The 13,666-nt window shown below is 37.2% G+C and overlaps 1 protein-coding gene across 4 annotated transcripts in view; it reads right to left on the reverse strand.

Annotated features, from left to right (window-relative positions):
- Nucleotides 1–13,666, reverse strand: part of smchd1 (structural maintenance of chromosomes flexible hinge domain containing 1) — a 127,899-nt gene that overhangs the window by 37,254 nt on the left and 76,979 nt on the right. For all 4 annotated transcript variants that reach the window (XM_072570385.1, XM_072570384.1, XM_072570383.1 and 1 more), the window contains exons 32-35: nt 9,634–9,791; nt 6,528–6,631; nt 4,860–4,921; nt 2,545–2,629 (exon numbers count right to left, since the gene is read on the reverse strand). In XM_072570385.1, the coding sequence (XP_072426486.1) occupies nt 2,545–2,629; nt 4,860–4,921; nt 6,528–6,631; nt 9,634–9,791 (409 nt within the window). The remainder of the gene's footprint in view (nt 1–2,544; nt 2,630–4,859; nt 4,922–6,527; nt 6,632–9,633; nt 9,792–13,666) is intronic.

A 13,666-nucleotide genomic window follows, 5' to 3' on the forward strand; every position in this document is an offset into this window, starting at 1 on the left:
AACCCCACTGGTCGTCACCTACCACCCCACCAACCTCTAGATACATCGTACCATCCTTCATCATTTCGGCCACCTCCAATCAGACCCCACCACCAAGGATATATTTCCCTCCCCTCCCCTATCAGTGTTCCGGAAAGACCACTCCCTCCGTGACTCCCTCGTCAGGTCCACACCCCCCACCAACCCAACCTCCACTCCTGGCACCTTCCCTTGCAACCGCAAAACTTGTGCCCACACCTCCCCCCCCCACTTCCCTCCAAGGCCCCTAGGAATCCTTCCATATCCGTCACAAATTCACCTGCACCTCCACATACATCATTTACTGCATCCGCTGCACCCGATGTGGCCGACTACTTGCGGAAAGTTTCAGAGAACACCACTGGGACACCCGCACCAACCAACCCAACCGCCCTGTGGCTGAACACTCGCCAAGGACATGCAGGTCCTTGGCCTCCTCCAAGGTAGCCAAATTCTCTTTCATGATATTAGTCTCCATTTCAAATTATTTTTGTCAAGTGGCTTTCAGTTGATAGCCCTCTTGCCTCTGAATCACAAGGTTCTGGGTTCAAGGTCCACTGACATACAAGGAGGGACTGACAGACTGCTGAGCTAGGAAAAGTGCCATCCTTCAATTGAGATGTCAAACAGAAGACCTAACTGCCTACTTGTTTGAATAGGTTAAAATTTGGAAGCGAGCTTCCTGAAGAAGGGCTCATGCCCAAAACGTCGATTCTCCTGCTCCTTGGATGCTGCCTGACCTGCTGCGCTTTTCCAGCAACACATTTTCAGTACTTGTTTGAATACACAAGTCCCCTAACAATATTTGAAAAGGTGCAAAGAGTTAGCTCCTATTTCTTGACCAATATTGACTCAATCAACATCACAAAACAGATTGTCTTGTTATTATCTCTCAAACCTTCTCTGCAGGTTTGAGAGATATGGGAGCAAATTGCTATATATCTAACATTAAAACAGTGACTATCATTCAAAACAATTTCATTAACTGTAATGCCTGGTGGTCATGAATATAATGTTTTAAAAAAAGCTGGGCTTCAAAATTTGTTCACAAACCTGTTACATTGCATTTTATCAAATGCCTTTTAAAAGTTCATACTTATATGTAAGAAAAAACAAAAGCTAGTTAACCACAATTTACATTGACAAATAATGGTGACTTTGCTTAATTAATGTGTTCAAATTTCTATGACGTAGACGTGCCAGTTTTGGACTGGGGTGGACAAAGTCAGATGTCACACGATGCCAGGTTATAATCCAACAAGTTTATTTGAAATCACTTCATGTGACGAAGGAGCATTGCTCCAAGAGCTTGCGATTTCAAATAAACTTGCTAGATTGTAACATGGTGTCACGTAACTTCTGACTTTGCCCAAATTACTAATTGCGTTTAGCATTAATGCTTCTATAAATTAAACTGACTGGTTATATATTCGACGGAATAACATTACACAATTTTTTGAACAAAGGTAAAACATCTGCAATTCTCTAATCCTCTGACCCCACCTTGCTTACTAAGTTCTGGACTCTAAGATCACTATGAGACCATAAAATTTAGGAGCATCTAGTCTGCTTTGCCATCTGATGAGATTATGAATGATCTGATAATCCTAATTAAAAATCACACCACCAGGTTATAGTCTGGAGCGCTGTTCCTTCATCACAACCAGATATCTTGGAATTCTCTGTCAATTTCCTCATCTTTTCAGAATGTTGAATAACTTAGCATTCCGTTCTGACGAAGAGTTCGACCTGCTTTCAGATTGTGAATATCAGGTATTTCTAAAGCCAAGGGCACAGGTGACAATAGCAAAAATGCTGCATTTATAAAGGACACAAGTTGCTTTTATAACGTCAACAAGCCTAAGTGTCAGAAGTCACATGACATTTGTGGGTGCAAACAAAGTCTGAAAAAAACTTGCGTCAAATTTCTTTCTGAAAACTCACTTTTTTTTTAGTGCAAAAAAAACTAAAACACATCATCACTAATGGAGGACTCTTAAAGAGGTCTAAACCCTTAATGCTGTCTCCATAAAGAGTTCAATCAATCATAAATGGTCAAGGAAGAAACCCCAGTGACAACTTGCGTAGAAAATGTCTTTGGCTACAGCCCCACTTTGGGAAAAAAAATCTAGAAATGCCTTAATTTGTCAGAATTCAACTGTGAAGGGGCAAAGTACTTTTAACACGCTACAGAGTTTTCTCTCACCACCCATCCCCATCCCACCAACACCCTTCCCCCTTACCTCAAGGTAATAGTGTATATTGTTTTTCAAGGAGGATAGCTGGGCATATTTGCATGATTTAAAATAACCTCCACTTGGGCAAGTTCACTTTATTCTGCAATTAACTGGCTATTTGTTAACAAACCTGGCTCATTCATTTCTGTTACTGACCTATATATAATTTTATATATAATTGGCAATATCACCTATCTTTTAAATTCAAACTTTGTTGTGGTCAGTGAAAGAGTGGGATAAAGAAAGAGGTCAGTCCACCCTTCCTAACTTGGCTGGAACAATATCACACCTGTTCACCACAGAGCACTGTCTTGTCCTGTGAATACACAAACTGGATGGTATGTACTCCTGTCCGCTCTGGAAGCATTTTATCCCTGAAATGAAAGTATATATTACAAAATTAAAAAAATAAACAATTTAATAACATTACAATGGGCTACAAAATGATGTAAACTTTTGTAAATGACTTTTTTGCTTCCTCTAGCCTTGTTTTCTAAAGAATTCAACTATTCACCTCAAGGGTATTTAATTTTAAGAAGCCTTAATTAAATATAAACAAGAAAATTTCCAGACAAACCCATACCATTCACAGACCCAATCTAAAATGACACAAACTATATCCTTCTTAATCACAATATAGAAATAAAAATTTTAAAAATTTGAATATGGGTCTCTCTACTTTGAACCAAGTTTCAAAATAACACCACCATATCACAAACTATCTCCACACAGAATGTGATAATTTGAACAGGGGTTGATAGGTCCTCATGTGCTCATGGATTTCATCTTCAAGTCTTTAAAAAAAAGGCTGAGATACTTGGTGCATTAGCTCTAACTATACAAAATTCCCCATAGTATAGCAAGGTAATTGGAAAAGTCCAAGATCATCAGGTACAGTCAACAACAAATTGTAAAATGGAAAACTGTCCTTAATCAATTTATTGAAGTCCTTTCAGGAAGTAACATGTAGTGGATAAGAGCGCCAGTGGATATACGGTACTTAGATTTCCACAAGGCCTGTAATAAAGTGCCTTAAAAGTTGTGTAAAGTAATAGCGCATGGTGTAAATATTTTTATGAACCTATTCAAATATGTTATGACATATCTCTGGAATAGGTGGAACTTCAACCCAGTACTTCTGTCTAAGAGGTAGAGACACCATCATTGTACTACAAGAGCCCTTAAAAGCTGAGGTAGGAAGCTCATTATGTAGTGTGCAACATATTGACATTATATTGGCTAGCTAATAGGAAACAGATGGCAAACTGATTGGTAGGATGTAATGAAAGGTGTGCATAGGGATCAGTGCTGAGGCTTCAATCTCAAGGCAGGGGCATCATGGTAATGCCACTGGACTAGTAATCCAGATACCCAGGCTAACATTCTGAGGTCATGGGTTCGAATCCCAACATTACAGATGGCTGACCTTGAATTTAATTAAAATTTAGAATAAAAAAAGATAATTTAAAAATATATATATGTATGGTTCATTAAAGCCCAGAAGGAAATCTGCCATCTTTCACCAGTATAGCCTATATTCAACTCGACGCCCATAGCAATGTGGTTGACTCTTAACTGTCTTCTAGGCAATTAACACTGGCACAGCTGATGTTTACATCCCATGAACAAATTTTAAAAACCTATTTACAATCGATATAAGTAACGTGGATAAAGGAACCAAAGAGATGATCGCTAAATTTGCTGATATAAAGATAGCTGGCGAAAATAAACTGCGAAGGTGAAATGAGGACACTGCGGAGGGGTACAGTTTGGCCAAGTAGGAAAAGATGGAGAAAATAGAGTATAGTATGGGAAAATGTGAAAATGTGAAATTTGTCATTCCATCTTGGCAGAAGAATAAAGAAGTTTATTACCTAAGTGGTGAAAGATTACACAGCTCAGGTACAGGGAATCTGGATGTCTTCTTGCATGAATCACAAAAGATTAGAATGGAAGAACTGCAATGAAGCTAATAAAATGTTACTGTATATCGCAAAGTGAGTGGAATACAAAAGTAGGAGTTCATGTCTCAGTTATACAAGGCATTGGTGAGACAACAAATGGAGCACTGAATTGGATGGTCTGTCATCAGGAAGATTTAGACAGACAAGACTTTCATGCATTGAAATTTAGAAGACTCGAATATCAACCCTAAATTCTAAGTGCCTTTGAAACTGTGCTACTCAAATGACAGTGGAAGCAGAGTATTTGAATATCTTGAAGGCAAACCTATATAGATTCTTGATAAAGCAAAGGGGTGAAAGTGAATATGGGTGGTCATGGGATCTGGGGTTGGAGATAAGATGTGAAGTAATCAACTCAGCCATGATTTTATTGTATGACAGATCAGGCTAGAGGAGATGAGTAGTCTACTCTTACTCCTAACTGGAGTATCAGAAAATCAGAAAATCCAAACAACATTCCTAAGGTAAAATATGGAATAATCAGCTTTAGATTCTAGACACTGAAAAAGAGTACATTTTAAAAGTTCAAGCATATACAACCAACAAACACCCATAACACTTGAGGATTTTTCTAACATTATAATCAGTGTAAACACATTAAATATACAATTAAACCACAAAAGAATGGTATTGTCATTACCTGAAATAAAAATATCCTTCTCTGTCACCATCTCGTGCTTTATTGCAGTTTAGAATTGTCGGCTGCAGAAATAAAATGCAAATTTGGTGAACATTTTTTAGAAAAAAGAACAGGTTTATTAACATAATTAAATTTGAACAGTATACAAAAATAAATTAAAAATTTCATTAAGGCAATTAAGCATAGCTTTCACTTTTTCCGTTCTGAGTAAACAGCAAATTTCTGCTTAAAAAGACATTTCTATGGTCTTACAAAAAACACTTTGGAAACTTGAAATACTTTTTTGAATTCATTTTTTATGGTTTGGAACGCTTAGTGTTTTATTCCTTTGGGGTTGCTATCATTTACTTTCCATTCCAAATTGACCTTAAGGTGGGGTAACAGGCCTTGAACTGTTGCAGTTCATGACTTGCAGGAATACCCACAGCAGTGACAGGAAGGGAGTTCCAGGATCTGGACTCAATGACAATGAAGGAATGGTAATATAATTTCAAATCAGGATGGCATGTCACCTGGAAATAAACTTTCAAGAAGCAGGTGAGTGTAACATGCTTGCCCTATCCTTCTAGCTCGTACAGGTCATGGGACTGGAAGATGTTATCCAAGGAGATTGATGAGTGACTGCAGCGCAACTTTTGAACAGTACACACTGCCACCACTATGCATGGGTAGTAGAGTGTGAAAATTGAAGGTACAATGCCATTCAAGCAGGCTTCATGTTGAGGTGGTCAAGTCAGGGACATCCCGTTTTTTTTTGACTGGACATGTACATCAATTTTTTTTTCCATATTCACAGATGTATGCCAACGTGGTAACTGTAGTAGAATAGCTTGGCTACGGCACACCTGATTTTTCAGCTTAGTTTTAATATTAGTGCCACAATATAGTCAGGGTTCATGACCTGTACAGTATATGCAGTGCTTTCAATTGTTTATTGATATCACATGGAATAAATCAACTGCCTGGTGATATTTGTGACAGTGGGGAACTGAGGAGAAAGCAAAGATGTCCACTCAACACTTCTGGCTGAAAATATTTGCAAACATTCAGCCTCATCTGATGTGCTGGGCTGCCACTCCATTGAGGATGAGGATTTTTGAGCAACCTCCTCCTGCTGAGTTGCTCAATTGTAAAGCACTATTCCTGACTGGATGTGATAACACTTCAGAGTTGACCCACTGGTTGTGGGATTGCTTAAGTCGGTTATCAGATGCTGCCTGGCATACAACTATTCTTCAGCTGTAGCTTCACTAGGTTGTACACCATTTTAAGTTATGGTTGGTGGTGCTACCTGACCAGCCTTTCAGCATTCTTCACTCAAACTGATCTGAAAATCTTTAATGATTTCATCTTCTTCATACTCATACACAATGATTCGATTGCTTCTGAAAGTTAAATTTCGAAACTATGATTTGACAGTGAGCAAGTTACCAGTTGCTTTGTAGTGATTAGAAAAATGCTCTGGCTAAATAAGATTCTCAAGAAATATATGCATAGTTAACCAACTGGGAGAAAAGCATGCAATTTGGCACTCTCAGGAATTTTGAGCTACTAATTCAAGTAATTGTTAAAGTATTGTCCTGAAGAGTGCAGTAGATACTAGAAGAATTCCGATGATAATGCAGCAGTAACTATTTCTACCTGACATCAGGTATTCGCTTCACTTACATTGGATGATGGGCGTTGACCCCTCCACATTCGCATGGTGAGGTCTGCTGGTTTGATATTCTTCATTGCACTGCCATCTTCAGAAACAACACTAACTGCGAATTCTATGTGACATAAAGATGGGAACACTAATTAGAGAATTTTCTTCACATACTGTATTAAATTATTGCAAATGATCATTTCACAGTAGGTTAATTTCAATTCCAACAATAAGATATGCTGTATCAGTAATTTGTACTTGCTTAGTTTATAGAGTTTAGCTGTGTATCATGACTGTTGGATTCTTTTTTCCAATGCCTCTTTTCTTTTTAATCTGACTACATTCACTGTTCCACTCAACATAAAAGCTAGATCTGTATATTTTACTGGAACATTTGGCTTCAGAGGTCAAAATCAAATTATATTACTGCATCACATCTGATAAATTTCTGGGTCAGAATATTCAAAAGATAGCTTGAACATGCATAACATGGTTAGCAGTTTTATCATTTTGTATTAAGTAACAAAATACTGTAACTCAATTTCATAAGTTGTAAAAAAACTTAATGAAAAGACCTTCTAGATACTTGGCACGTCATATACTCAAAACACCTCATAGCAATGTGCAGACAATTTGTTTTTCAGTCATTGCTGTTATATAGTTCAATGATTATACAAGATTAATTGAACACTTTAGATTCAACACTGGAAAGTTCTTGTTGAGAAGTCAATTTCCGATAAAATTACAAAGAAAGAACTGTAGGCAATGAAAACTAACTCTTTAGTTCTCATGCCTTGCTATTTATTCTCATTAACCTTCAAAGCTCCCATCTCCAAACTTGAACAATCTGTTCTCAGAAAAGGGCCACAGCTTCATTTTTTTATGCACTTCACATCAATTTCAATCCCAGTACAGTGCTGAGCATTTCTTCTCTTTCCTTCGCTCTCCCCCTCATCCCTCCCCCATCAATCCCTTTGGCCAGGAGTCCTTTCCTTGCTGACTCTTGCATTCACGTCCAGGATTCACCCTCCCCATGGACAGCTTCCCTTATCCTTTGACTTTTTGCTGATTTATTTTATCGAAAACTACGAAAATCCAGTCACCTTAATTTCTCTGCTCTCTCTTACTCTTGCCTGTCTCCCTGAGCTGTGGTGCTGCAATGCATATGTTGTCCTCAAACCTGCCAACCAGGGCAGTACTGTTATCATCTGGTAAACTGATGACCCAGCAGAGGGTAAACAAAAGTGTTCCAACACTTCCTCCTTACAGCATATGGACCATTACTGCACCACGACTAAACATCAGGCAAATATTTCCAAGATGTCAACTTTTTTCCCAGATCTTCCAACTTCATATCAACCTCAATCATTGACCTAGGACACTGACTGTGTTTCAATCTCTACAGATGGTGATCTAACTGAACACATCCAGTAGTTTTTGTTCTTATTTCAGATTTTCAGCATTTGCATTATTGGGCTTTTGTATGCAAGAGACATCCTGGGCAACGAACTGAATTTTATCTAAAAATTTTACTCCAGTAAAAGAACCCAGTGGCATTACTCATATGTAATAATATGAGCAATTTAGTTCACTGGAAATGCATTTCTGCTCCTTTCCACCCTACCTCATGTGTTGGCAAAAATTGTTGTCTATTGCATGCAGTTTATATACCTATAATTGCAGAAAAATTAAAAAAACTGTTCCAATCAAATTAAAGATGCATGAGTGATTATAATTCCTTAATGAGGGAGAAAGATGTATTTGTTGGGGCAATTACAGCTGCACTACAACAGGGACCATTTAAATTCATTTATACATGAAATTGGATGAGTTTGAAGTACTGCACTTACTCGTGTAAAATGTAAGTATTGAGACCAAATTTTTTAGTCAGAAAGTAAGGGGTTAACTTACACACGAGTAATGTTTTAGTGGTTGAAATCCATGCCAGTTCTTGAAAACTGCCGATGACATTGTCTCAGCGGTTGCTGGCCATGGTACTGAATTCAGCAGGGAACTGCAGTCCCATGCTATTTATGTCTGGCAATTTAAAGGAGAAAAAAGCAATTGTGAAAATGACTCACTGGACTGCTCCCACCAACCCCACTCAAACTAGCATGAGACATAGAAAAAAAGTAAGTATTACTGGGCCAAAGGTCAGGAGGCATTCATGCGATACTTGAAAAATAAAATATTTTTGGCAAAAAGTTAGGAAAGATCAGCTTTACACTTACAGAAGGTTGACTGTTGAATGTGTGTAAACAAAACCACAATTGGCTAGCCTTTGCTGAAACTGCTTCCATATCTTAACCTTTAGAATAAGGTCACCTCCTACTATTGCACACTCTCAAAAGATCATATGGTTTCAGATAATTTATATACTGGAACAGATAAACTATCACATTAATGCAGGACAGAGTGGATGGAGCTGAAGATTGTTCCAGGAACTTGGATTAAGAGCAGAGATGATATTGTTTTTATTGTGAATGATTGAAAAACTTGTGTGTCATAAATTGTCAGCATTAATGCACGTTTATACTCAATTAAAATAGCTGTTTTAGCATCATTATACTGTATACTTTAAGCAAATAGAATATATTGGTAGAGTAAGATACCCAGGTCAAGACAGTTTTCAAGTCAGTAGAGTACAATAAAATATGTCATGCTACACATAGCTGGAAAGTTGATAAATGAACTAAACTATATAGTGCAAAAAATAATTTCAGAGAAAATATTCAAGGTTAGTTGAGATATTCAAGATGCAAGGTCAGTTACATATGAGTATGCTGGAACTGAACCCTCAGCTGGAAAGATAATAGCTTCAAACAAGAAATGTGGATTAAAAACACAGTTAAAAACACTAAGTTGCTATTCTACACCTAAACACTGCTTGATATACAGAGATAAATACTTTGCCTGTGGAAGCTTTGACTGACTGAGCAGCAATTAGATTATTTAGATAAATACTTGGGTATTACTTATGTAAAGTCAATGTATAATAAAGATTAAAAGAAAATTTAATTCTAAATATAACATTGAAAGATTTTCCAAAAGTATTCTAACAAATAACTATGCTCCAATCACCAAACTTGTCTATCAATACCTATTGCAAACAAAAGTCATGCATACCTGTTAAAAATCCACCAGCAACAAAAGCTGCATTTTTGTTGTAGTCTACATGCAAGCTAACTGGTTTGTCAGGGTCTGGTACTACATTTAGTTTGATCACAGGGCCATCAACTGCACTTTTATTAACGACGGCTTTAGCTTGTATTGTATATTCTCCCCTGAAATACAAAACATACAGTGTAGCCTTTTTAACATGTGACAAACATCACTGAGACCTTAAGGTCAACTGAGTACAATCTGAAAAGTCAACTGCAGTTTCAAAAGGCAATAATTATATAAAAATTTAATCAGAATAAGGTCATTCAACAAACTATTTTGAACAACAGCAATGAAAGACTCCTATGCCATTGCTTTCACTTAATGACAGCTAAAACTTTGATTAAAAAGAAATGTGTTACATAATTTACGGTTTAACAAGCATGTTCATTCTATAAATTCTAGCCACAATACCCAGAGAGAATAATCTATATGTTGAATATTGTTGCAAGCCTCAAAGAGTTTACAGTTACAATATCATTGTAGTGGCCCCTTCTAACCAGACCTGCAATTCCACTTTTGAAATGTTCAATTATAAAAAATGAAAAGATTTTTAAACATTTTTTCATAATTTTCCACATTTAAGGGTAAACTCATATACATATGCAACTGACAAAAGTAAGTAAATAGGAAATATCACAAACACACAAGTGTATCCAGAGTAGATTGGAACAGAGAATTCTTAAGAAATCTGTACTAGAAAAAAAACCGTGGGAGCTGTAAAATGATGCAAAACTCAAAACTACCAACATTATTTTCCTTCTACGATGTATTAAACAGAACACGAGTATGAAGAGATTCAAGAAGCATAACGTGTAGATAGAACGTGCAACAGAAATAAGAATTGGGTAGTCATGAAAACGGCTGTATATATGCAAAAGGAGACAGTTGCCAACTGAAAGAACAATTTAAGAATCACTTTATAAATAGCTTGATGTGAAGTCTCAATTTGTGTCGACGTAGGAGTTGTATTAAGAGACCAACTAATCCTGATAATAGCTTGTCATATGGGTTCAGATGAAAATGTAGTGGACCAGGTGCACAAAAAACATAACAAATGAAGTGATCTAGACAGCGAATGAACAAAATTTACTGAATATAATTAGAAAAGGTGTAAGATAACATATCTTAGGAAATCAGTGAGTAAAACAAAATCAAGGAAAAAGAGGAAGAAAGAGGGAAAGAAAGTTGATGCTGAATGGCTTGAAATTGGAACAAAATTAGAAAATTAAGCTTGGAAGGGACAGAGAAATGAAACAAGATCACCCTTTGAGCAGAGCTGACAATGCATACACACACAAAAGAAGATGCATGCTTTCTCCCATCTGTGTTTTATTCCACTTAATATATAGAGCTTAATGTTCTAGTTAAAGAACTATAATTTTGTAAAATGAATTACCCACTTGGCCGTTAACATCATTAACACAATTTTTTAAAATAATTAAAAAACAATTTTTCAGTATACTCTTGTACCTATTACTGGAGACAGATTCATGAAGATTGAATAAGGAAATAGTATAGCAATAGATTCTGCCAGTAGTTTCAGATCAAATTCATAATTATTGCACAGAAAGGATATTTGGCTATGGCACTGTTCAATGAGACTGAGTTTATCAATAACTTTCCAGTAAAAAGGACCTCTAAGGAAGAGTGAACACAAATGACATGGATCTAGCCAAGTCAGAAATTACAGTTTTATCTGCAGGAACCATAACCTTTTGCTGCAGTATTCAGCCACCACCCATCACACGAAGCAACAGAAATCCCCCTAAATGACCAAGAAAATGTTTCGACAGACAAAAATTACGCAATATTGCTGAGGTGAGGACAGCAGAGAGCTGAAGTAGAATTAAAACTGTTTTAAAATGTCACAGTAGATAAGCCTTGTCAAATATTTAACAAATTCTTTAAGGAATGAGAAATCGTGCAGAAAAGTGGTTCAACCAATACCACAGTTAAAGACAGTCTGAATAAACAAAGATGAATACCATGGTGTCAAAAACAGAAGGAAACTTCTGGAGAGTAAGGATAACCAAGATTACAGAATGAGGGCAAAAGATATGTAACAGATTGCAAATCCTTCTACAGATATGAAAAAAGGTTAACAAAAATAAACAGATCGCTTACAGCCAAATTCAAGAAAAATATGGGGAGATAAGGAAATTGTGGAAATAATATAAGTTTGCTTTGGTAACTGTCTTCTTGGAACCAAGATTCCAGTAAGCACATACAGAAATTAAAGTAAAAGTAATGGAGAAATTAATTAAATGAATAGCTGACCAATCCCATGGACCTGGTGGATTACCTCAAGGATTTAACAAGGGCTGGCTACAGACATAATAGACACATCAGTTTTGATTTTTCTACGTACTCTAGTTGCTGCAACTGGCATGCTAACCAAAGGAGGAGGGAAGGAGAAACTAGGGTAAAAGCTTTCTTAACATGACAGATTCTAATGTTTTGCCTATTATTAATAGACAGAGGGTTCCAGGGCAATTAGATTATAATATGGATCCCATTTTCGAAAGGAAAAATCATGCTGGGCAAATGAGACCATAAGTAAAAGGAACAGAAGTAGTGAGGTCATTTGGCCCCTTGAACTTGTTCTGCCATTCAATAACATAATGGCTGATCATAAATCTGTTGAACTTTTTTTTAAAAAAGCACTAAACTAAAAGTGTAATCTGAAGGAAATCAATGGACAGAGTATTATTTAGGTTTTTAAAAAAAAGCACTCCGTGTGGTGTCACACAATATTATATAAAACTAGGGTTCATGAAATTGGGGATAATGATGGACTGATCAATAGAGAAGACAACAGAAAACAGGAACTGACGGATCATTTTCAGATTGGCAATGCATAACTCAGGATCAATATTTGGGCTCCAGCTATTTATAATTTACATCAACGTCATGGATGTGGAAACTGGGAGTAATGTATTCAAGCTTGTCAAAGTTGCAATAACTGAGATTGATAACCAGCTGTGAAGCTGTGGTCAAAAAAATAGGAAAATAGAAAATAGGATAGGAAAATAGAAAAGTAAAATTTAATAAGGTTGCTTGTATTTATATAGCACCTTTCACAGGACACCCAAAAGCTTTATAGCCAATCTCAAACTTTTGAAGTACAGTCAGTGTTAAGACGAGAGACTGGAAAATGTTGACAGATGGACTTAGAGTCATAGAGAGAGAGATGTACAGCATGGAAATAGACCCTTCGGTCCAAAACATCCATGCCGACCAGATATTCCAACCCAATCTAGTCCCACCTGCCAGAACCCGGCCCATATCTCTCCAAACCCCTCCTGTTCATATACCCATCCAAATGCCTCAAATGTTGTAATTGTACCAGGCTCCACCACTTCCTCTGGCAGCTCATTCCATACCCATACCACCCTGTGTGTGAAAAAGTTGCCCCTTAGGTCTTTTTTATATCTTTCCCCTCTCACCCTAAACTATGCCTCTCGCTCTGGACTCCCCAACCCAAGGGAAAAAAACTGTGTCTATTTACCCTATCTATGCCCCTCATAATTTTGTAAACCTCTATAAGGTCACCCCTCAGCCTCCGATGTTCCAGAGAAAACAGCCCCAGCCTGTTCAGCCTCTCCCTATAGCTCAAATCCTCCAACCCTGGCAACATCCATGTAAATCTTTTCTGAACCCTTTCAAGTTTCACAACATCTTTCTGATAGGAAGGAGACCAGAATGGCATGCAATATTCTAACAATGGCCTAATCAATATCCTGTACAGCCGCAACACGTACTCAATACTCTGACCAATAAAGGAAAGCATACCAAAAGCCGTCTTCACTATCCTATCTCCCTACGACTCCACTTTCAAGGAGCTATGAACCTGCACTCCAAGGTCCCTTTGTTCAGCAACACTCCTTAGGACCTTACCATTAAGTGTATACGTCCTGCTAAGATTTGCTTTCCCAAAATGCAGTACCGCGCATTTATCTGAATTAAACTCCATCTGCCACTTCTCAGCCCACTG

This window comes from Chiloscyllium punctatum, chromosome 5 (genome assembly GCF_047496795.1).
Source record: "Chiloscyllium punctatum isolate Juve2018m chromosome 5, sChiPun1.3, whole genome shotgun sequence".
Taxonomy (NCBI): domain Eukaryota; kingdom Metazoa; phylum Chordata; class Chondrichthyes; order Orectolobiformes; family Hemiscylliidae; genus Chiloscyllium; species Chiloscyllium punctatum.